Below are 24,951 nucleotides of genomic sequence, written 5' to 3'. Positions count from 1 at the left end.
TGTGAGAGGGATACCTGAGATTTATTATGACTTCTGCACTGAGCCCCAGAGCAGGACTGAATGGCTGCCTCTGACAGCAGCTGAAAGGACGCACATTCCTCCAAAGTGGCCATCATCACACGCAAGCCCATTAGTCTCTCCCCCATAATGCACAGACAAACAAAGAAGCCAGTTAGGAGGCGTCATATGCAACATGTAAAGGCAGCATACTGAGCTGTGGCTGCTGTCACACTGGGGCCTTATTAAAGGCTCTAGACACACAGACAAATCTTTCTTACACCAGTGGGCAAGATTAAGGTGATGGGTATGCTTACTATACCCCTCCTTCCTCCCTCCTCTTCTGATTCTCTTCTTTTACCCCCACCCCCGCTGATCCGCCCTTGCCCTCCAGGTACAAATCTCCTGTTGTTTACTTCATGTGAAGACAGCGAGGTAAAACCCTTTGATTGGTTAAATTTCCACTCAAGCACAAAAGGGAAGAATGCTTTTCTCCTAATGATAAATGATTGCAGGGGAGCCAAGCCCTCCACTTACATGAGATTTATTTCCAGGGGTGGGGGGGATTCTGTCCACCATTATTCAGTCATTCACCGTTCCATGACTCTAATCAAAGGGGTCATGGGTTCAGACTGACTTCATTTATACACATCCGTTACAAATGACCCCAAAAATACAGAACTGGCTCCAGAGATCATGTCTAACAAATAAAATCATCACACTGCAGTTTTACAAACCACTCACCAGTTCCTAAGAAGAGCACTTCATAGTTGCCATCTGCAGCTGTCACCTGGTCCACTGCAATGGTTGTGAACTCATAGTCCACATTGGTCCGAACCACTAGGGGGCGCTTGTGGACTGGGTACACGGCACTGTGCATGGCAGGGTGATTCCTCATAAAGTTAATCACTTCGTCTGGATAGTCCTTAGTGGACTTCATGTTGGGGGTGAACGTACCTCCGGGGCACTGGGAGAGAAACATTAACATTCTCTGCATGAGTACCACAACCCAAAAAACTGACATAAATAAATAAAAAAGGCCTAGTGGAGAGGCTGTCTTGCAGTAATATTTTGAGTTCAGTTGTGCTGACGCTTGCATCTAACTTAGGTGGTTTCTTTTTAAAGTCTAAGTTAGAGAGAAGTCCCTGTTATGCCAGCTTGCCGTGGGATTTATGTGTGGGGTCAGTGAGAGGTGAAGCTCACCGTGCCGGGTCGAGGGTAGGGTATCTTCCCAGTGTAGGCCACCCACTGGTAATTGGGGCCCTCCTTGTGGGCAAAGGGGCCATTGAAGACCATGCGGATGTCAGCCATAGAGTAGACACAAACTGCTGAGCCTTTGAACACAGAGCTGTGGAGGAAAAGTAAAGTAAGCCAAAGACAAAAAGGCAGATTTATCTTAAGAAAGAAGCAGAAAAAGAGCCTATTCAGGATCCAGTATTGTGTACTAACCCAGAGACAGAGAAGACTCCATATATGACAGGATTTTTTATATCCTGTGTTGGCTGTATGTAAACGTCTCCTGCGAGGGAAAAGAGAGAAGTCAGGTCAGTGCAAAGCACAAAGCGCTCCTCTTTACTAATATTTATAGTTGTTTCAGTCAGTCCAATCACTCCTGGTGGCGCGCATGCTATTTCTTTATTGTGTAAACCCAGTGGATTTGTGTGGGTACCGTATATCATTTACACACCCAACCTTTGCATAATCAAATAACATGACTCCAGTTTCCTATTTATAAAACTGTGAGAGCTTTTTTCAGCTTAAAAAAGTTCAGCAACCAGTAATATTATAACCTGTCACCTAATCATCCTACATGAAGCAATCCAAGCGCCAAACAGATATTTGAAGTCAAGCTGTGAAAGCAAACAGTCTGGTTATCTCCGGTCTAGACTGGAGGATTGCTAAACCCAGAGAGATTCCCCAGTAAAATTCAAGCATGATGTTCTCCTCTTCCAGCATCCATAGTCTTCCACTTTGAGAGAAAGGAAATATCTCTTCTCTCCCAAAGGAGAACTGCATCACACAGTATGCATTTAAGCCAGTTTTAGAGGTGTTTAAATCACAGATGCTCACCTGGCAGCAACAAATAAAGAGGAACTAAACATATGATTAGTGATGAGTCTCTCTGCTCTTTAGTACCTGGCCTAAATAACAGACCCAGGAGGCAGTTTTTAACTGCCTACAATAGAAAATGGCCTTCAGTATGAAAAAGAATGCATTTGCTGCCGAGTTGAAAACAAGAAATTCAAGAAGTGAGAAACAGAGGGAGAAAAGCTTCAAATGTGACTATCAGAGTTTGGAAAGAGTGAAAGGATAGGGTGAACTGATCAGATCCTGGAAAAGATTAAGTATACCAGCCAAGATTTATGCACTCACAGTTCCATATAGACCAGCATGAGAAATTAGCTGTCAGACTGCTATGTAGATAGAATGATACATGGATGAGGTGAGCATTATCTTTGAATCTGAACTGCAGACTTTCTGGTCCTGTCTACATTAGTGAGCGTGTACAGTCTTCCTCTGGGGACTGACTGCAGCTGTGAACTCATCTCAGGAGAAAAAGGATAGCAGGCACTTTGTGCTTATTCTTGAGTGGCTACCAGTTTCATACCCATCCACACACCTGCGTCACCATGCCATCTTGCACACCTGCCACAGCCAGAGCAGTGAACGGTCATGGGTTAGCGTGTTCACAGCGTGATGGGCCATCAAGGGTGTCACATGGCAGATGATCCTCATCGTGACATACAGCCGTTGCTGTCATACGCTCACGCAAGAAAATACAAGAGTGTGCACATGCGCACACGATGCCACTGAGGCCAACATACAGTAGAGCTATCATAGTTCATATACAGTCACTAAAAACAGATCAAGGCTCCAGGGGAAAAAAAGCTACGCGATTTCCAATAAAAGGTATCCTGACAGGACATGGATGATTTTGCTCCAGGGAACATGGCAGGTTAATAACAACTAGGAAAGGATCCACATTCCACAACTGGCTTTTTAAAAAAATGTTTGTATGGCAATAACATCTCAGCCTTCACACATCCCATTTTATTTAAAAAAGAAAGAAAGAAAAAGATTTTATTTTCTGCTTGACTGGCCAATTACTATTTTTCTTTTGTATATCTCTTTTCCTCTTGCTCTCTGCCTTTATTTCTCCCTACCTATTGATAAGAAATGTATGTGAAAGCATCTCTCATATAAAGTGTAGGAACTTCTTAATATTTCACCCTATATTATTAAATGAAAAAGCATGTTTTAAATCACTGTGGGTCATTTAGGTACAAACTGTCAGAGCAAAAAAAAATGTTATCTAGTTCAACTCCGAAGGTCTCAGAGTTGATTTGCCAAAATGATCTACATCAAAGACGACAGATATTTGAATAAACTCCTCAGTAAATGGACTGGAACTTACACGGGGTAATAATAACTTATAAATTCATATTTTAAAGACTCTGAGAGAATGGCAGGGTTAAGAGTGTTCTCACTCAAGGATATCTCGCTGAACTCAGAACGTGTCCCGGCTTGAAACTATTTTCAGATGTGCAGCATAATGCAGTTACAGCGCTACTCTTCTACATGATAACAGATGTTTGAGTAAACTTTGGAAAAAGACTTTTGGTCCAATAAGATCACAGATTAAACAAGAAATAACCTCAAGATTGGTGCATAAATAACACACTGAGCTCAAAAGATGCTGTTTAGATGCTTATGTTGCCGAATGTCACCAGCAGTAACAGAGAACCTGAATTTGTGGTGTTTATTTTATTTCATATAAAAAGGTAAACCCAGCTGGAGGTAATAAGCATCCATCCTGCACTGTAACAGGTCATTAATGAAATTCAGCAATAATAAATAAAATCTGAATGCACTGCATTTTTCTTTCCTTACAGATGTTTGTTTGGAGTCTTTCATCTGAATTTATTACATAATTTATATTTATAACTGCAACAAGATCTGTAAGAGTGCCACCAAAAGAGCTGTGTGACAGAGTCTGGATATTTGTATTTTATTGTTATTATTTTATTTATTGTTAATAAAGTCTGATTCATGTACTTTTAGATTTATATGGCGAACTCTACCAGAAGGTAGCTGGCTGGGGCTTTTCTTGCATGTTCTCCCTGTGCCTGCAGGGGTTCTCTCCAGGTATGAATGGATGGATGGATGGATTTAATGGTTCTAGTAAGTGGATATTTGGACAAAGCCAGTCTAGTTATTTTCCCTGTTATTATTTATTTATTTTACCAGGCTTGGCACTGCCCTGTGGATGTCATATTTATTGGACAGTCAAGAGAGCTGCACAAATGTTCTCATCTAACTGTTAGAAGGAGAGCAGTTTATTGTTTTTCCCAATGATCAACATTGGTGCAGCAGTTAAAGGCCCTTCCAGCCTCCTAAAATTGCCACGTTTGTCTGCGAAGACAAACTCTGCAACAAGAGACCTTTTTAAACATTCAAACTAGACAGTAAATGTGATGCCATTTGCATGAAAAAAATTGTGTCCCATTTATTGTCTCCTCTAGGAGTCCTTGGCAGGGATGCCTGCTTCGTGTAGTCGTTCCTTCTCTCTGGGCTACTCTGGCATGCCTGTCCTTGTTCATTCACCAGCCGGTTCCATTACACATTTACAGCCTTATTCAAGCAATATCCAAAAGATTCATCATCAGCGCCAAACACTGACAGCTCCCCAGCTCTCTCGCAGCACCACTCTACAATGCACAGTGTCTGTGTCAACACTGACTGAACTAGGTAAAGACAGCAGCCTTGTTTGTAACTGCAAAGCAGGCTCATTCCCACTCATGAATGCTTGCTCTTGATTTGTGGGAAGTGGCTGCACAACACTAAAAGGCCGCCGCGTTTTCAAGCATCACTCTTGAAATTGTTCAAAGAGGTATAAAATAAATGTCACCATGTAAAAACAAATTGGTGGTTTTTGAACTGCAGTCAGGTGAAGACAAAAGCAAAGACCAAAATAAAGAGAGAGGGAAAAAATTATCATGGCATAATGCTGTTCTTTCTTAAAAATAGGTTAAAAGCAACAGCAAAGCCTCCTATCAGTCTTTGTCTCTATTTCCAACAAGTGGTGACAGACAGAGGACAAGTTTCCCTCTGACAGTCTAATAGTCTCACAGTCACAGACATTCCTGCTTGGTGACCCGATCTGTCCACCATCAGGCCGCCTCCTCACACACACAAAAAACAGACACTTTTGTTTAAGAAATCTTGAAAGTAAATGACAACTACAGTGGTAGGGTTACGGGTGTCATTCCATTTACAATATGGTGTATGGGCCTACCATATGGCTCAAAGACTGAGTTTTTGTGTGCCTGAGTGTGTGTGTGTGTGTGTGTGGGCGTGTTTGCACTCTTGGCAGGTGCTGCAGTGGAACCAAACCCAGCAGAGGACTATTGTCTACTCAATATTTCAGATGCGATTGTACATGACAGAAAATGAAAATGAACATGTCTTAAATAAATCCAGGCATGCCATTTTTTTCCCTTTGCCATTCAATACCCACTGTCAAAATGATTAACTGCACAAAGAAGAGGTATGGCATCTGTTAAAAAATGGGGTGTAACCAAAGTTGTCGGAGTATGTGTAAGTAATGCTAACTCATTTCATGAAAAAGTGTAATTCCTGTGTTAAAACAGCTATTTTTCCACAGATTTAATAAATCAGGTGCACTAACTATTTTCATAATGAATTAATGGCTTCACACATGTTACAGCTGAAAAGTGCCAAAGATCCATGTCAAACTAATCTGCAGACTAATCAGTAATAAAAATAACTGTGAGTTGCAGTAATAAATGTGTAGGATGCAATCTGCAAAAAAAAGCAGTGAGCACCACCACCTACGGAAAAGGCATCACAGTGTTTGAAGCACATCTGATTGACAAGGAAGGCTATAAAACATCACCCCACCCCCACCAAGTAACCTACACATTTCCACATCAACAGAAAACAGTGTAAAGAAGCACAGCATGATGCAGGTTTACAGTCCTTTGCACTCACTGAGCTCATCGAAGTGCGTCTCCATGCCGTCGGCCCCGGGCACAGAGCAGATGAGCCTGGCCTTCAGGAAGGTGCTCCACTTGTTGACCAGACAGCAGTGACCTCCATCATCATTCTGTTTTTGGAAAGGGTGGACACAAAACACAGTTTCTCCATCACTTGCATCCTCGTCAGCCCCAGCCCCAGCCCCTCCTGAAGAAAAAAAAAAAAAAAAAAAAAAACCCAGGTGGAGCCACCCACACATGCATGTCTCTGGTTTGCAAAGACAGGAAGCTAAAGGGGAGGTGTGTGCTGATGGGGTTAGGTAAACACTGTTTCCTCCTATTTAGGCTCTCCCATCTGTGGTGGAGTGAGGCCAGAATCCATACCGGGATCTTTTGAGAATGTGTCACACTTTCCAAGGAATCATGTCTTTTAAAGTAATGTTTCTTTTCAGAGGGTGTCCATAGCCTTCATTCTCTTCATGCCTTCCTGTCTGGGAAGTTGAAATGCTTTCATGATTTCCAGTATAAATGAACTGAGTGTTTTTTTTAGTGGTGTGCACGGTGTAAAGACATGCAAAGAATATCCAGATGTGCGGTGAAGTAAGAGTGACAGGACTGGGTCTCTGGAGGCTGTGACGTAGCCCACTGAGAGGGGGATGAGTGCTTGTGTACCGGGTCAGCGCCTGACCCCCTCAAATAAATGCAACACTGAACAGCTGAGGCGCTGAGCACACATAGACTGCATATCTTCACACTTATAGCTATTCTAATATTTCCGCTCTTATGCTTACACATGCACACAAACCTGCAAGACAGGAAGATTTACTGTGTAAACACATAAGCTCTGAAAGATGACACTTGGTCCAGGCTTTGTCATTCTGTGGTTTTGTGTGCTTATGTACACTAAAAGAGTTTTAGGACTACCAGGGAGTATAGGCTGGTGAGATCCTGTGATCAGAGGTCAGAGGGCAATCTCACATACAGAGGGATCCATTGTTGACATGAAGGTTAAAAAGACATGTGGAGTCCAGCATGTTAACGTAAGGTAAATACTAGTCATTAGCTTGTACACATTCAAAGACAGTGGGTGGCTCACATTGGCAGACTCGGGCCTTTTATTAATCATGCTGCAGTTTTTCTTTTCAAAACTGATGATCTCATGATCACACCTGAATACAAAAAAATGCTCCACAGCGTATACACACCAGGCAGATGCGTCCTATACGGGACTGGGTCACAGGGGTCTGGCCCATCTCAGAGGACTTCTCTCGAAAGAAGAAATACAGCTTGTCGTCATTTCTCTCCGCGCTGTCTGGGATGAGGTGTATGTGGACAAAAGTGGGGTCTGTGGGGAGAAGAAGTGGTGAGATGTTTATGTGGCTGGAGATCTGGGGAAAACATCTGGCTCGAAATCTTTTTATAAACTTTCAGTGTTTCCTGTTTATAGCTTGCTGAGGGGGTTCAAAACATCTGCAGAAAACAGCAATCTTTACATTTTAGCTATATTTTATAACCTTGTTTGGATAGCACATTAAGAGGTCGTCTAAGAAGGCTGGATGAAGGCCTTATGTACATTTATAGGTTAAATAGGGCTGTTACCATTCAACCATCTGGAGTTGTACTGATCTGTTCGCATGGCAGTCTTTGTCCCCAAAGTACGGAAAATGGCAGAGTCTGTTCCCATAAAGTCAACATAGACCCCAGCGTACAGTTCTCCATCTGAGAAAGAGAGAAAACACTTGAGTTTCATGAGATTCTTTGACTCTGACATTATTCCAGCACCACCCTTGGCACAAAACACCAGCTTTTATTTCAAAAAGCATATTTATAACAATCGTGAGGCTCTTCAGTTTCACAACACAGAAGCATAACAAAGTCATCAGTGACACATGCAAGTGGTCAGGACATGGCTGTAACTTGAGATCTAAGCAACTGGCATTTAAATGACTCATAAACAAAATAAGTCTTTACTGTTCTGTTCTCATTGTTTACTAATAATCTGTCATTGCACTGCTTTAAAACACTCTATTATATTATTTTGCTTACTTAAAAGATTAAATTAAAAAAATCTGATGACAAAAATGAGATAAGGCTGCTCGGGTTCTCAACACATTTCACAAAAAAGAATAAAGCCAGTGAAGAAATTAGCTGTAATTTTTTTAAGGCATACTTTTAGATCATTCATGTGGTACCCAGACCTCAGTGCATTACAGCAGATCTATATTTTTAACAACAGGTGTGGAACGAAAAATTATATTTTCAGAAAAGGCTTTTTCATTCTCTAAAATTGTTGGGCAGTACAGTTTTTAGCAAACATTACAAAAAGGAGTATATAGTACATTTGTTGGGGATTTTTTCAGGTACAAATTAATATTTAATTTATTAATCCATTGACAACAGATGCAAGCACACAAAATAAACAACAACTGACACGTTTATGAATTTAACCGTATCAACAGTGGACAGATAAACTCCTCTAGAAAAACTGCAACTATAACTATATTATAATTTTTTTTAAAGCTTTAAATAGATTCATATTTTGTTTTGTTTCAGGGTATTAGCTTCATGTTCCTGTCAGTACAGTGTAAGTACGCAGTTCCTTCTAATGAAATAACTAGGACATTACAGAGCACAAAAAATACCAACAATGGCACTTACACATCCTGAAACAGCCTTCAAATTTATATCATAAAGACATAAAATACAGGGTTAAAAAAAAACCCCAGCTTTGTAAAGCTACAGGAAGGCAAGGTGTTGGTCTTTCAGCGGCTGTATGGGCCCCTCTGGAGATTAGGTGTTCCTCTCAGGGCTCTCAGAGATGGAATATGGAGACAGTAGGAACAAGAAACACTGTTGTACCACCATTATACTCAATGTCATGGTCCCCGGCAGTACTATAGGGAGATTGATGATATATCATTAAAATGTCCACGGATGATAGGATGCCTAATGTGGTGGAGGATCGAGCAGTCAGTGGCCAATGGTGAATCTATTGTTGTGGTACAGGGTTCTTAATCCTTATCAACACTAACAACAGTGTCCCTTACATGATGCTAACTGGTGGATGTGGGAGGTAAATCCATCTTGGATGACAGTACTGGTTCCATACTGGTCAGCTGGCACTGTGCTAATGTGGAGAAGCAGTGCCAGTGATTTACACCCGCTGTCTCGACCCACAGAGAGAAGATCGCCTTTCACTGGTGGCAACTGTGTGGCCTGGACCTGACTAAATGACCTTGGGCAATGGAAGAGAGGACACTGTCTTCATGAGTGCTACAATAGATGGTAACATATTTTATCCAAACTCAAACTTGTTAGAAATTTAAGATAACCTGGAATCTGAAAAAAGCAAAAGCAGACGATCATTTTGTTGATATTTTGCTTCACTGGTTTTGTTTGAGGCACTGATCCCACATCATAACACATTGCCAAATTAAGTCAAAGTTTTCATTTTCAAATGGTAATACAATAACTGAACCTTTTTTTGTCAGAAGTATTTAGATTTGAAGCCACTATTCCTCAGTGAAGGTTTAAAATATTAATAGGCACATATTATTGTGCCCATCGTAATCCTAAGAAGGAAAAATTCCAAGTGATTCGACCCATTAGGCTAAACGACTCACTGTGGGAAAAAGGCAAAGTGACAAGGACACTTGACCTGACCTTCTGAGCGTCACTGGCTAACAATAAAAAGCTCTTTACCAAGTATGCCAAATATAAGCAGACAGAAGAGCATATAAGGACAAATGAGAGAAAAGATGAAGAATCTTCACGAGATGACACTGCTGCTGCTAGAAGGAACTGTGCTGGACTGTACCGTGCCTATAATCCCATGTGACCAAACCCAGATGATACTTACTGATCAAAGCTGACACGCTGTTGAGCTTCGGGTCATAGGAGCACTTTCCTTTCCCAGATTCCACTTTGCCCGGCTCCAAATGAAAGATTTCTTCCTGAAATGGAAAAATCATACAGAGATGGCAATAAATTCAGCACTCTCCATCTTGTCACTGTGATTCCCTTGTGTAGGCAAAATGAGGCAGCATATGTGCTGCCTCTGCCTCCTGTGGGACCTCTAGGTCCTGATGGGGGATGAAGCATCAGAATAACGAGTGCACGTTCATACAGAAAAATACATGCAGGGAAAGTGAGGAATTTCTAATCCATCTCCATGCCACTCTGCTGTGGAAAACATTGTGTTGCGGCCTGCTTCTCTCGGCATAATAAGCTGCATGCCAAATATCTCTCAGCTTCTTGGTGCCTATGGGTGTGCAGGTCGACTGCTGACACCTGCAATCCAGCAAAGTGAAAACAAGTCTGAGATGGAGGCTGGATGACTGATGCTCACTGCTCATGGCATCCCAGCACGCAAGCACTGAAGGTGATTAGCAGGAATTTGCGTATGATAGTGGGGAAAATGAAACAGTGGCGTGCAATGACATGTCCTGTAGCCCCACCTCACAGACCAGAGCATGTCCAATCCCTGTTTTTTACTCCCAGAGGGCCGAGATGAAGACATCCCTGTCGGTGTCCATCAGCACTTGTTTAGGAGTACTGTGCCAAACTCCCTTCACTAGATCATACATGCACCCCTTTGCATCATCTTTGATTAAAATCACCACTTGTGCAGATAAGTGGGTGCTGGCAGCTTACTCAAAGCCATGCCAGACAGCGACGTGTAAAAAAAAAAAAAAAAAAAAAAAAAAAAAAAAAGTCACAAACATTTATGTGTACCGGAGGGAAACTGTGCCCTGAATGTGTTTTTACAGCCCTGCTATAAAATATGACCCCTGAGAAAAGGTTGAAACAGATGTAGAAAAAGAATCGGTCTAAAAAAACAGTTGAAACATTTTCAAAGTGCCCCACTTCACATAAAGCCCCATCGTCCTTCAAACGTCCCTCTCTGCGTTTTAAAGTGCTTGGAGAGCTCAAACAGTGAAGACATGTTCAAGTATGTGACTCTTTTATTTCCTCTGCTGCATAGCTAGTTGGCTACAGATGGCTGGTGTTTGCTCTAGGCTAACAGAGCCTGCTGTGGGAGTGGGTCAGATGCTGACTAGTCCTGTCGCCTCTGTGGGAGAGCCTGAATAACATTCCTACAGAAGGTGGAGGGCTCTTTGGGGTGAAGGACTGCAGGGTGTGACACCATGGACTGTCTCATATGATGAAGAAAAATGATTCGGATGTCTGCTCTTTACGGCCCCAGCTAAATGCTAAATAAAAATGAATGTGTCATGCACTGAACTGCAGCAAAAGCCTGTTTAATTAAATGTGGGCCTTCCATTTTTTTTCCTTTTTTGCAGCTTGATAAGCCATAGCCACTTGATTAGCCAAATCTCATGCAAAATGTGGCATTTAACACAGATGCAAAGCACCAAAAGGACAAAGGCTAATAAGAAAAGGTGCTCAGACAATGACGCTTACACAGACAATATGAATGAAAGAAAGAGAAAACGAAATTAAATGTGTTTTTAAATTACACAAAAATGTCGAGATCGTGCGGGGACTGAAAGAATGCATGGCAAATGTTATAGAGATCGACAAATGATGGCCAGGTTAAAGATGGCGTTGACACAATGTGCACAGACACATAGAAAGGGAGCATGCTGCTGGTGATGGGCTCGTTCAGACAGGGCCCGCATCGCACCTTTAGTCCAAGTGTCTCGTGCACCGCACTGGGTTCAGCTGCGCGGCTAGCCCTTCCTCTGGCTTGGGCCATCTGCAGATACATGGAAGTCTAAGATAGGAAACAGCAATACAGTCCGGATGTTACGCTGCTGACGAGGAGGGATCCAGAGGTTTAGTCAGTAAAGGCTGTCACAGTATGCCTCATGCATACCCCTAAAAACTGCTGGCATGGTGAAACATTTAGCTACAATGCTTTAAGCACATTTTCAGGGACGTTTCTTGAAGTGGTAAAATCAACTGACAAAAATCCGTCTGAATTAATAATGACAAAACTAAGTGTTCCTATGTGTTTCAGGATATGCGCGTGTGTGTGCATATGTTGGTGCAGTGTATCCCCTCTTGTTTTTACAGTTATGGTTAACTCCACAGCCCAGCTGAGAAAGGTGCTCAAGGGTGTGTGATTCGGACCTGTCAGCGTGATGGAGAAAATAACGGCCCTCTCATTAATGCACTAGAACTGGAACATTCCACTTGCACCCCATAATGGGAGCTCCCACTTCCAATTACCCAGCATCTCACATGGTAGAGGCTGGCAGGTGGCCTGGATGGATGCACGAAGGGGTGAAGGGATAGGTGAGTGACTGGGTGGAAGCCCTTCATTAGTAAGAAACTGTACGAAGCAAGGGGCTCCAGCAAGCTGTGCTTGCTGTTGTAAGCTCTCTGTGATCACAAGGGAAAGTCAAATGGGAAATTTACTTTTTATTTATTGTGTTTTATAAAAGTCCCCTGGTCACAATTAGGAAACAAGTGCGATATTTAAAGAAAAGTGAGGTGTTAAAGAGGAGTATGGCAGCGCAGTGGCCTGGCCAGGTTTAGGAAATTCAAGAGGTCCCATTAAAGATTGAGACTAACCAGAGTAGATCTAACAGCACACTGGGGACAACAGCTGTGTGCTGGTGAGGCTGGTGTGCTGGCTGCTTTGCCATATGGGGACAGGGTACCACAAGCAAGCTTAATGATGGTGCAAAATCATCATAAAGGGAGCTTAGCGTAGGGTAGATGGAGAGTAAGAGAAAGAAAAAAAGTGAGGCAAACTATGTCATTCATGATGTAGATGGAGAAAGCTGTTTGTGCTGCTAAGATCACCTTCTTGGCCCCTACAGTCCTCAGTAATTCTAACCTGAGGTTTGCGTCCGCGGTTGACAAAGGTGCAGACTGGGTTGTAAGCTCCTGTCCCACAGACATACAGGTGAGTCCGGTTCCATGGTTCAATCAGACGAATGAAGTTTGCACACTCCTCCTGGAAGCACAAAATCTGAAGTAAATTAAATGGCAGTTCATAGTTTAACTTTCCTGCTGGACCTCCTGCAGATTTACTGAACACTGAATGATTCTTATTAAAGCTTAAATGTCTGCCAGTAATAATGCGCTTCTATTTATATTTGGGCAGTATATCAAATTATCAGCCAGTAGTGCTGTGCTCCCCACACCGGCCTGGCATAAAGGAGGACTCTGGGCTTCTCTGCTCCAATCCAGTCCTTTCTCATTGGCTAGACATTAGGGAACCAGAATTTTACTGGGCCAAGTCCAACCCTACAGGTAAGCCAATTTAACAGGTTCACTAAATCAAAGCTGATGGGAACAGTTCAGGGAGTTGAATAGTTTAAATGTAATTTATTTAAAAAAATATTTATTTTATTTTTTCAAGCTATCAAGTTCAAGGAAACAACTTCACCTGGCCAATCCTACTTTGGGTATGAGTGTTGTCAACACGCATACTTACATTGGCATCTTTCCCACTCACGAGGCACTCCATTCTTCTTTGCTCGGACACCGGCCAGTGGATCTGCGAGGGGGGAACAGACGGCATTTTATAGCTCTAGCCGAAAACGTTATACATCATTGGCATTTATTGGATTTTTGGACTAAAATTGCAAAAGGGATATCCACCAAGGCTAATATAAGTCCTGTTGGGATTGTCACAGCCCAGTTACAGTGTTTTAATGAACCAACACAAGAAAAAAAGAGCGCTCCAACAAAAACTTGATGTGAACAAACCGAAATGTCTGCTGCTGGGGCAAGGGTAGAGAACATTTCACTCTGGATGAAGCTGCTGTAAAGGCACTTGCTTCATTCCCAGAGTAACAGGCCATTTTAAGGCCTGATGGGAGGGAAGCATGGGAAAGGTCTTACAATATGTGGGTTCTTGTTGATATCGTGGAGGTCCAGGGATAGGATGTGGTCCTTGCTGCCAACATACATGCGATCATGGTCCTCATCCATACGAAGGATCCGGTAGTCAGATGTGTTGAGGAGGTAGGCGAAGTGATGAGCAGTACCAGTAGATCTCAGCTCTGTATGGAATCAGAAATGCATTCATTACTGACAGCTGCAGATACATGTGCACTATTTGTGCGCGCACATGCATGCATAACCGACACATTCCTCGTGCCACTCCTCAGTGGACTTATCTGATGGTTTTCCACCAACACTTCTGTAACTGAACACCACACATTAGAGACAAGTGCTACTGAGTGTCTGTCAAACTGTGTTGATGGCTTAATACCTCCTGAGTGGATCAAAGGATCTAGAAAGTCACTCGTTAGTGGTAGTCTGTGACTTCCAGTGGAGAAGCCAGAAAACACAGAAACAGTAAACTGAGGGTTAGATATGATGTTCATACGACATAGTTTATGGAATAGGGTAAGGTACAGCATTTCAATTCATGCTTGGACATCGTTCTCTGAAGGTCAGACAAGTGTGCGCCTTGAGTACAAAGCAGTTGACATGTCCTCACATGTCTACAGTAACCTAATCTCCCTGTAGACTCTGTGTTGAAGTGTTTGCTTGATATGTTCTGCTTTGTTCAGCAACCACGTATAGACAGAGCAAAAGGCCACTGCTAAGACAGCAAAGGCCCCATGTCCCACCATAGATAAACACACTCCTTTGCAATCTATAGGGGAGAGGCATTAGAGGGTGGCATTCACATATTGTGGGACAAATACAGAGGTTTCACTCAAACAGCAGGAAAGCTCCATTCACTGTTTCGCCTTATTCTACAGCCGACAGACCGCAGGAGAGGACCGCACTTTGAGGTTAACCCAGTTTGTTTGCACTGATTTAGCAGCCAAAATGTGGCAGAAAGAAACCCGAGGAATAACTGTCACATGCAGTTAGCTGTGTTTGACTGGTTAAATATGACACAGTAGAATGCAAGTGTACCAGTGTATTATTAAAGTAACAAAAGTGCAGCCAATATGGGATATCAGACCCTAAAGGAAACACTGTGGATTTATAATGGCCAGTTCAAGATTTTTTGGTTTTTTTTTACAAGCTCTGTCTGTGCAGTCATGTTCTGTTGGCTTGATGTTACTAAGAAAGACTCAAGCGAGGTTGTTAGGTGTTTCTCAGGAAGAGGTCTGACCACCCAAGCATGCAAAGACATCCACATGTCCACCACTGGTCCTTAAAATAAACACCATCTAGAGACCTTTTTAAACAGACTCCCTATGGAATCTGATATTACTCATCTATCGAGCCAGATCTAAATTTAGCATGGGGTTACGTCAATAAGCAAAGATTAATAGCATTAGATTTTCTATATTTATATAGTCTGATTTAATAACTGTGCCCACCGAAGGAATGTTTACAGGTCAGCAGACTGACTGGCAGCTGTCAGCTCCGCGCAGAGGAGCTGTAACATGTGGCCGGACCCTGTGATTATTTGTGCTGGAGTCTTAAGTTGAATGATGAGTCCCCATACACTCTAGCTGTGTTTCTGTGTGCACGGTGGATAAGCATGCACGCACACACACACACACACGCACACGCGCGCACACACACACACACACACACACACACACACACACACACACACACACACACACACACACACACACACACACACACACACACACACACACATTCCGAGGACCAGTCAAAGCACCCTTCCTGAAGCAGGTTGTCAGCGACTTCTCAGTGTGTGTTTGTTGTCAGAGAGAAGCTGGACGGGACCATCTGTCAGCTGAATAGGAAATGTGAACAGCGCAAAGCAACAACACGCTCTATTGAGAGCCACACATTAAGAAACAAACACGTGTACTCTAATCTCATAGTTATCTGATAACAGGCAGATAGTCCAGTCTGATTTCTATGGCACAGCTAAAATATGAATAATTTACTCTAATGGCACGTTTTTCCTTGTGCCTTAACTTCCAAATCCATATGTAATGTGGTCTACATCATGGAAATAACCTTTTAGATTCTTGAAGAAACCCAGCCAACTTTATTATGCTACTGCAACCTGGTACAAAAAAAGTATGTCACTCCATCTACTGGATATCATTCCCTTTTCTGCCAGTCTTTCTCAGCTCAGTCCCAAAGTCAAACTTCACCTCAGGCGGGGCCACATGGCATTGTGCTCGTTTGACATGTTGATCGAGGACGTATAATAGCAGCAGACTGCGCTTGGCTGCCACTCTGCTCCAGAGGTCAGGCCGCACAGCATGTCCCTGGGCTGAGATTGGTGCCAGGCAAACACTCAATCGCGATCAGCTCGAAGAGACCATGCAGAGAGGCTACACTTTTGAAGAATGCCAGTGTGGAGTGTTTTTTTGTTTGTTTGTTTGTTTTTTATGCCCATACCCAAAAGATGAAGGAGAATTTGTGGGGTTGGGTTGTATTTTGCTACATGAGTCATTTGTCTTAATTTTCTGCTGACTTGCATCTAATTTGCAGATGATCCCTGATGTTTTCAATCACTCGCATTTTATTGAGCTCAGATATATCAGACTGCACACTCAATCAACTCTTTCCCAGACTCACCTACAAATTTGAAGTAGGAGATTACAATTTCAAACAGGAAAGGCTCAGAGAGGCTGAACTACTGTGCTCTTTGTCAGCCACATTAGAGCATGACAGCATTTTCCACACACAGACTTATCCGAGAGATTTAAAGGCTGGGAGCAGAGTACGAATGTGTCTATCCAAGCCAGATAAACTCTTAAAGTAGCCCATTACTGCGTGTATGGCTTAGGTCCACTCTGGGGGGTCTGCACACACACATACACAGCAGGAGCTTTGTTTCAGGACCGCACCGCTTCCCCCTTGTGAAAGTGCAATGGCTCTATTAAGAGGTGATAGTAAGCCGGTGAGGCAACCTGATCCTCAAGCTCAGTGTCTATCCCATTCCTCATTCACTTAGGTTTTTACAGTAGCATGCCTGCACCTGCACACAGATAAGACATTTTTCTTATTTTCAGTCTTCCTTGTTCATGAAAGAAATGCAGGTGTAGCATACAGTAATACATAAAGTTAAGTTATTTCACAGTGGTGACCTCAAGCATCTCAGTTCCTTAGTGCATGGTAATCCAGTCCGCTCTCTTCAGTCTACTGAACACAGACAATCTTCTTCTTTCTCCCAGGATCCCAAGGTGCTGTTGGCTCAAACAGTCCACTGCCTGTTTCTTGCTACTCACTGTACATAAGAAGGCTCTTTGCTGATCTTTGAGAACTGGGAGCTGAGCTGAACGAGTGCTGAAGAAATTCTAGTTTAGTGACATCAGAGCCACCTGCTAAAGGTGGTGCAGATCTACAAATATTTTTACTGCTACTACATTATTAATATACCCAAAAATCTGCAATTTCTCAGTTAGATTCTTTGTTTTTGCAAAGAAAAAAATACTAACGGACATTAAAAATTACTATTAGATTAGATACTCATTTGCAGCAAAAGAGGAGGAGGCTTTGCCTCCTCCTCTTTTGTATTAATATCGACTTTGAAATTCTAGTGTTGTGTCAACTCTAGTTTTGTAGGCCTGCAAAACTCCCACTATTTATGATTAGAAACAATGATGCTGTTAGGGGTCATCTCAAGGTTGTGTCATATAGAAACAGATGGTTCCAAAGAATACCCATCAGACTCTACTGTAAAAACTCCAAAACTTTAAAAAGCACTTCGCCCCCACCATCACTGAGAGCAATCTGAAAAGGTGACCGCCTTGGCTTGTGTGTAGTTGCAGTGAAGTGCTAAAACAAGACAAATGCCAAAAACTGCACAGATTCTTTATTTCCTTTCTCATTGCATTCATCAGATTAATTTGCTGCAGGTTGCTGTGACTGATTACCTGAGTTCCTCATTCACTGAAGGTGACATGTTCTGCAGCCTGCAGCATAATACAGTTGTTGTTCTGGAAAATAGTGGATTTACCATCTGACTGCAACCCTTTCCTGAGACCATTAGAAGTACAAATGTATTTTTATAAGCTTACCTGGTTAAATGAGGTATAGAAACATAGGGGAGAAACATGCCTCACTGTCAGACTGAGCCAGCCCTTTTCCTCCAGAGAGAATACTTGGCTGCTGACGGTGATCTCCAGGGCCGCAGGCCTGCATGTTATAGCGTATCTCCCGATCTTAAATTAATAGCCAACAGGCCAAGTTTACTTTGGAAATATGTTTGGACAGGCATGGAGCACACTCACAAGATCTCATCTCCAGAAGTAAGAAAGTAAGAGAGCACAATGGTTAATGCCGACTTTTATGAAATTATTTCCCATCATGCTGTCACACAAGGGAAAGAGGAGACTGGATTTCATATATCATACTCAGTTGTTAATGGATCCTACCCCGCAGTGTGCTTCGGTAACATTTGAACTTCGTCTCATTAAAGAAGTGATTACTGTATCCAGTGTAGCTTAACAGTATGCAGCCCGTCCCACTCATAACTTTCCTGGCAAATTCACAGCAAGCATCGGGTAAGTGATTGGATCATGGAAAACTTCAGACTGTGCGTTTAAACAAAAACAGTGACAGAGAGCGAGAGAATTAAGAGGGGCTAAATACACATCCTGGCACTTGACAGTGCAGTGGCCACTCGCTACTTGACACTGATATGGGTGTTCCAGCCCACTGCATATTTCTCTGGTTTCAAATTGGGTAAATTAAAAGTGGAGGCCACTGTCAGTGTCAGTGCATGTTGTTGCTTGAAGCCTGCAGTACTCCTTGTAGAGAAGTACGGACGGTGAGGAGGAGGAGGAGGGGGGGGGGCAATGATGGGAAGAAACAAAACTTTGCAGTCTGTTGCTTTGACACTGAGCAGGAAGGGAGCAACGAACAAAGTGGATGAGCATTGTGTGGAGCAATGATCGCCTCAGTTCACAGTTCAGTGGTTTTCAATTGTGGAACATGCGGCTAATTAGAAACTATTGCAGTGGCCTGTGCTTCTGCCTAAGGTACACTGCATGATCCTCATGAAAAATTAGAGACGGAAAACACAAACTATAATCTATGTAGATCAAACGACTGTAAATTAAAATAAGTAGGGTTAAATAGGCCTGAATTAAATGTTCTAAGGTACTGTAGTGCAATAACGTGACAGAAATACCCCATTAGCCCCTGGCATATCACAAACAAGCTGCACTACCTGAGCATTGCCCTGAGGTAGTTTCCAACCTGTCAGAAAGAGGTGTGTCAGTTCTCACACACACACACACACACACACACACACACACACACTGGTGGTAATTAGGGTGATTAAGAGGGGGTGGGAGAGGTTGCATGCCCTCACACATCAAAGGCAGCACTTGTCAGGAATCCTAGCCAAATATTTGAATGCTGTCAATGCAAAGAAGGAAAACTCCAGTTAAGATACTCTTATTGCTCCTCACAAGGCACACTTCACTGCAATGATGGAGAGGCACAAAACAGCTTCAGAGACTTTTTTGGGGGGGGTGCAGGGTTTCCTAGTTGGCAGTTGGGTCAACTTTTAACAAGGTGCATTAATGAGTTGAGACGCCACAGGCGACAGTGCCACAGGTTTAAGAGACTTGCTCGACATGACACAATTCTCATTAATTTGTATGAGCCGAAGTCACTGAAATATTCATAAGAGCCAGCTCCCTGTGGAGCTGCATAAAGGTGCATTTTATTCTCTTGGGCACAGTTGCGCACTTGTTTATTATGTTTGCCAATAAAGTGGAGATGAAGCTGAGAATAAGGGTTGAGATTGAGCAAACAGACTGCTGCTATCTGCTATTTGATCTAAGAGGACTGTGTCAATCTGTCTTCATCCTGCTGTACCGTGACCTCCTAATGCTGCTTCTGCAGATTTCTTCTCAGTCAGGAGAATATGCTTGACTTTCTATGAGGGCTTTCATGTGTTTGGAATAAGTCCAGCACACTTTTTACTTACTTAAAGCAATTTATCTGAGCAATCAACTCTGAGCTGCAACATTACTGTTTAACTATTGACTTGCTGTGTGGTATTTAACTGTTTGGTGAAAAAGAATTCGCACCCCCGTGCAAAATATCCTGACAAAGCCATGAAAAGCATATGCATCTTTTTGTACGAGACATTGTTGTGTATATGTTTTATAAAATTACTGAATTTACACAGTAGGAGCAGAGTTGGCCTATATCCAGATGCCTGTATGGGACTGGCTGTGTTTCTTATCTTAATCTAGCACAGCTTTCTCACAGAGATTTCCTGTATTTGTAAAATAAGGAAGCCTTAATATAGGGGCACTAACATAGAGATAAAGATTAAAGAACCCTCTCCTGCTTGTCGATGAGCGGGTGCCCACTGGAGGGCCTGACCACCACCTGTGCTGCCACCTTTTCAGCAGAGTCACTTTTAATCAGCGACTTTCGTGGCCCACAGCGCCACGAAAGTCGCCTTCTTTCCCTCCTTCAATTTACCTTCATGTCAAACATTTACATGACTTATTTGGGTTTGTGTGAGCTGCATGCTTCAAAGGCAGCAGAGAAGTGACAGAGTTGTTAAAGAATGCCTGTGTTATTACTGGAGAGTGGGTCTGAGGTGAGCTGGGCTGCTAAATGAAAAGCAACGATAAGAGCATGAGAATGCACCAGCTGCTCATCTTGGCTTAGTCACTCTGTGGGGCAGAGGATAATAAAAGTGGTCAAAGGCTTGGCCACTGTGTCACATCAGATAGGACACATCATTCAGCAGATAGCAAATATGCAAGGGCACAGAATCTAGAGATATGATCTGAGCCACTGGTAATGCCAAAGAGCCTGACCCACAGAGGAATGGTGATCTATTGTGACGGGCTCCAAGCTTCACTGCACCCTCTATGTGTGTGTGTGTGTGTGTTTGTGTGTGTATATGCATGTGTGCGTGTGTGCACGCATGGCTCTGCAGCTTTGTCGAGAGGCAGGCTCTGCAGCTTGCTGCTAGGAAAGAAAACACAGACATAACGGCATGCCTGTACAAACACCTGCCCAGTATGTGCAAAGCATCGGCACAAGCAGTTATGCTTGCCGTCATCTCACTTCAAACTTGAAACTGACAAGGCATGGCATCAAGACAGAGATTAGAACACAAATTAGTCATTAGCAGTCATGTTATTCTGCCTTGGTTGTGTTCTTTTTGTGTACAAGTTGTATATAATAAAACATTTTTAAATTCTCAAAATAATTAAAAAACGCATTTACATGATGTATGCAACATCCAGACCTGCATACTTACTAATGGTTGAGCTGGAATATGGGTTCAAATTAGCAAAACAGCAAAAGAAAACTTAGATTGACAAATTTTCTGCATTGTTTATAGTGTTAAATCTATTTGTACATACAAGGACCAGAAAGAGATGAAAGTGAAAAAAAATTGGGGCTTGAGAGAGAAGTTAAAATGAGTGGATGCCTATCGATCATCAAAGCATTCTGACACACAAACTCCACCAGATCCTTGTTTCTTCTCTTTGACTCTTCTTTGGCAATTCTGCAATCTTGTGTTTGGCCTCCCATGTTATGTTATTCACGCGTTTGTGCCTTCCCCGTTTAGTTGTGTCAAGTTTGTGTCATCTTTCCATTCAGTCATGTCTCTTTCGGTTTTAGCTGACAGGTTAATTCCCTTCTGTATTCCCAGTCAGTCTCAGTCTTGTTTTTGTGTTTTGTCCTTTTGTGTCTCCTGTGTTAATTCAGTCCTTTCTCCGTACTGCTTATTTTATGACTCTATGCCAAGTTCAAATGTCTCCGTGTTAATGATATTGTCTGTCTTATTTGATAGTCTCGTCTCGTGTGTTTTGTATTTAGTTTTACTTTCCTTGTCTCGTCTTCTGTGATTAGTTTCAGCTGTGTTCTCCTTTTCCCCTTACTTCATTACCTTGTGTATTTATTGGCTCCGTCTCCCTTTGTCTCAGAGTCCATCCTGTCTACATCCCTGTTCCTATGTTCTTAGCTCCAGTTTTCCAAGGTCCTGCATCTCCTCGCCCTAGTGTGTTCCCCACTTTAGGTTTTGAGCTGTTTTAGCCTTCCATATCATTACCTTATGTTCCCGCTTTGTATGAGCCACAATAAATGCTCGCTTTTTGTTTACCCCATCTGTCTGCATGAAAAGACTTTGTACGAAACTATGTGATGCTACCTCAAATAATTATTGTCATAAAGAAGAAAAAACACACAAACGAGTGAGTGGAGCTTCGGTGTGATTCCAGGGTTTGCCAGCCTTTAAACCACAACAAAGCGAAGCTACTTGGCTATTCATGGCATGCTGTTTGTATTCTGTTGCTGTGAGCTCCCTCACTAGGGAAAAGGTGTGCCCCCCTCTTGTCTCAACATATGTTGAATGTGATCCGTCATAATGGATACGCACCAACAGTACTCCCACATCACACATCATTAACCACCATGTCTGTCCTCACAGTATCCAGAAATCGCACCACGATCGTCTGTGTCAGTGGGAGCTGTGACACCCTACCGTCGTCACCTCGTTACTATTGCACTCCGCGCCCTTCCACTCCCCTACCGACCTAGGGAGGCTTACCCACTATATAATTAGGAGCCACTGTTGTGCCCCACCCCTCCTACATCCACACCCCCTCCTCGCTAATGGCATCAATTTGTATTCACTGTCAGCTCTGATGAGCTCTCATGCGGAGAGATGGCCTTATCACAGAGCCTCTGGCTCCCGTCACCTAAGCCTCTCTCCTGCTCCCTGCCAAGTCCAGCGCACTGATGGACAAGCAGAACGGGTGAGGGGGTGAGTGAGGGTGGGAGGAGGTACACATTTATCTCCATTTTCATGTAAACTCTTGTAACAGCAGACAGATGTGCTCATGGTGCAAAGGCAATGAAGAATCTATGAGCAAGAGTGTCCCTCTCCTTATCACTGTATCTTCCCCAAAGTAGAACCTGCTTTGGACCTGCTTTCTCTGTCCAAACAAATGAACATCCTTCCCTCTCAGTCTAGAAGAAAAATATAAAAGCAGAGGTCCAGCTGAGGACGATGTAAAATGTGGAGAACTTGTAGGGAAGGAGATCCTCTCTGGAGAGCCTTGATCTAATCGCACGCATCTGCACAAACACGGCTCTGTTTTAACAGACATGTGTTTTATTATCAGTCCCTACCTCAGCAGTGACACATCTTGCCCCCTTCCCATCTTGCACGTCAGTTTCTGCAATCCTTTGGCAAACTCTTCATACCAGTTGTGTTCCAAATAAACTAAAACTATAACCTAACAATTTACTGGTTACTAAAGTAGCCTGGTATTCTGAGCTCTTTGGATTATTACTCAAGAAGCCCTCATTGGAATACACCTGGATAAAATCTTTGCAAGTGCCTTTTAGCTGTGTTGCTGCAGCCTGAGCCAGGCGACGTGGGGAGGTCAGAGGTCACTGGACAGCAGTGGCACTGCTTTATGTTCTGGTTTAATCTGGGATTAGCTCAGGGTCAGGGTTATCTCTTCTCAGCCTGAGAGGAATCAGGAAACAGGGATTGCCTCGGGTAAAGTGGCATTACTGGATGCCCTGTCCAGAATCTCAATGAGCCTGTTGAACAGGAGCGAAAGAAAAAGGGAGAGTGTATGTCGAGCATGGCTCAGTGGGCTCAGGGTTGTAACCTCCCTGCCATCACTCTAACACTTCCCAGGCAAGTGTTCCAGCTCAGTGGAGATCAGCATGCAAAAGCTATGAATGACTACACCCGGAGAACCACTGAATCACGGGGTTATGGTATCTGTCTAGCCACAGTTAGGTGCATACCTTCTGGCTTCCTGAGTACATTTAGCATGGTAAATTCATTTTAATGCCACTTTTTGTACAAAGGCCAGAGGAGGTAGCAGAGAATACATATTTATAACAGCCCACTACAGAAGTAGCACTGGAATTTAAAGAGAAGCAGCCACGAAGACTAATAAACATAAAACCCTGGTTGAAGGGCCCTTTTACCTTTAACCTTCTTTATTGTAATCTGGCATGCCTCAGACTCATGTCAGACTATTATCCTCACATACTGGACACACTCAAAGGCAGAGACACACTCTGCCTGAGCGTTCTACTGTCTGTGCCCAGACAGTGTGTGCACCTGGGAGAAACAGCCCGCTATGAGGCCAGAACAGCCTTACTGTAATGAAGATGGATCTGTCTCAGTCTCACTCCCTGTTTAATGTTGTAGAAACTCTCCATGAGAATGCTGAAATAAATTTTACTGAAACTGTGCCATGCATCACCAAAAACACAACTAGAACACATCCAGGTACTGTTAAAGAATGGTAGCCCATTGAAACTGAAGTTTCATGACACGTAATACAACAGGTTTAAGTTCAGTTCTGTTCAAACGCACTGACAGCTGTTGTCAAATTTCAGGAACAAAGAGATTTTTTTTTAAAGTTGAATCTGTGGTGGATCTGTCATTTTTGTAAGAATCTGCTCAGGAGTTTCAACAAAAAAAATATGCTTTTTGTCATGATTGACACAGTATCTTATAAATATTATTAAATGCTTATGTTTGTAATATTTGGGGGGGTGACAGACACAAACAGTTACATCAAAGGGCATCAAAAATTCAGGTTTCAGCTGCCATGGGCTGACTTCCAGCAAAGAGTTTCAATTTTCTTTTTTGTTGGTATGTTTTTCATAATGTGCTGTAAAGTAAATCTTTGTCTTCTGCAGCTTCACCATTAAATATTTCCAAGTAGTTTTCATCCAGTGAACCAATAATTTTATTTGTATCAGGGTATTTATTGAAAAGGGCTTTCTTAGCACAGTGAATCCACCACTGAGAAAACTGTCAGTAAAAATGTCTCAGTGCAACAATATGTCTCTCAGGTGCATCCTGACAGGCTAAAGGAAGATTTACAGTTGAACAGACACAGTATATAGAAACCTAATGTATCTGACACCAGCGGCTCACTAATGTCCCCCATGATTATGAATGCCTTATTTGTCGAGCCAGTGTGGGGTCACAGTGTGGGAAGCCAGTTGTTCTAGCCCCTTCCTGAGAATGACATGAAGGCAGGACAGATTGTGACAGCAGCCATTGTGGCTCTGCTCCAGGTCTCTTCCTCCCACCAGTCCCCCGCTGCTC

The 24,951-nt window shown here is 42.9% G+C and overlaps 1 protein-coding gene across 4 annotated transcripts in view; it reads right to left on the bottom strand.

The window, feature by feature from the left end:
* The window catches only part of sema3fb (sema domain, immunoglobulin domain (Ig), short basic domain, secreted, (semaphorin) 3Fb), a 58,164-nt gene that overhangs the window by 7,114 nt on the left and 26,099 nt on the right, over positions 1 to 24,951 (bottom strand). For 2 of the 4 annotated variants that reach the window (XM_030728651.1, XM_030728652.1), the window contains exons 3-13: positions 13,815 to 13,975; positions 13,405 to 13,467; positions 12,802 to 12,921; positions 11,641 to 11,730; positions 9,853 to 9,946; positions 7,593 to 7,712; positions 7,199 to 7,338; positions 6,010 to 6,124; positions 1,447 to 1,516; positions 1,201 to 1,345; positions 742 to 964 (exon numbers count right to left, since the gene is read on the bottom strand). In XM_030728651.1, the coding sequence (XP_030584511.1) occupies positions 742 to 964; positions 1,201 to 1,345; positions 1,447 to 1,516; positions 6,010 to 6,124; positions 7,199 to 7,338; positions 7,593 to 7,712; positions 9,853 to 9,946; positions 11,641 to 11,730; positions 12,802 to 12,921; positions 13,405 to 13,467; positions 13,815 to 13,975 (1,341 nt within the window). The remainder of the gene's footprint in view (positions 1 to 741; positions 965 to 1,200; positions 1,346 to 1,446; positions 1,517 to 6,009; positions 6,125 to 7,198; positions 7,339 to 7,592; positions 7,713 to 9,852; positions 9,947 to 11,640; positions 11,731 to 12,801; positions 12,922 to 13,404; positions 13,468 to 13,814; positions 13,976 to 24,951) is intronic. The other 2 variants (XM_030728653.1, XM_030728656.1) reach the window with 1 other exon arrangement.

The sequence above is a fragment of the Archocentrus centrarchus genome, chromosome 5 (genome assembly GCF_007364275.1).
Source record: "Archocentrus centrarchus isolate MPI-CPG fArcCen1 chromosome 5, fArcCen1, whole genome shotgun sequence".
Classification (NCBI taxonomy): Eukaryota; Metazoa; Chordata; class Actinopteri; order Cichliformes; family Cichlidae; genus Archocentrus; species Archocentrus centrarchus.
The sequence above is the reverse complement of the archived record's forward strand: the minus strand, read 5'-3'. Positions and strand labels throughout refer to the sequence as shown.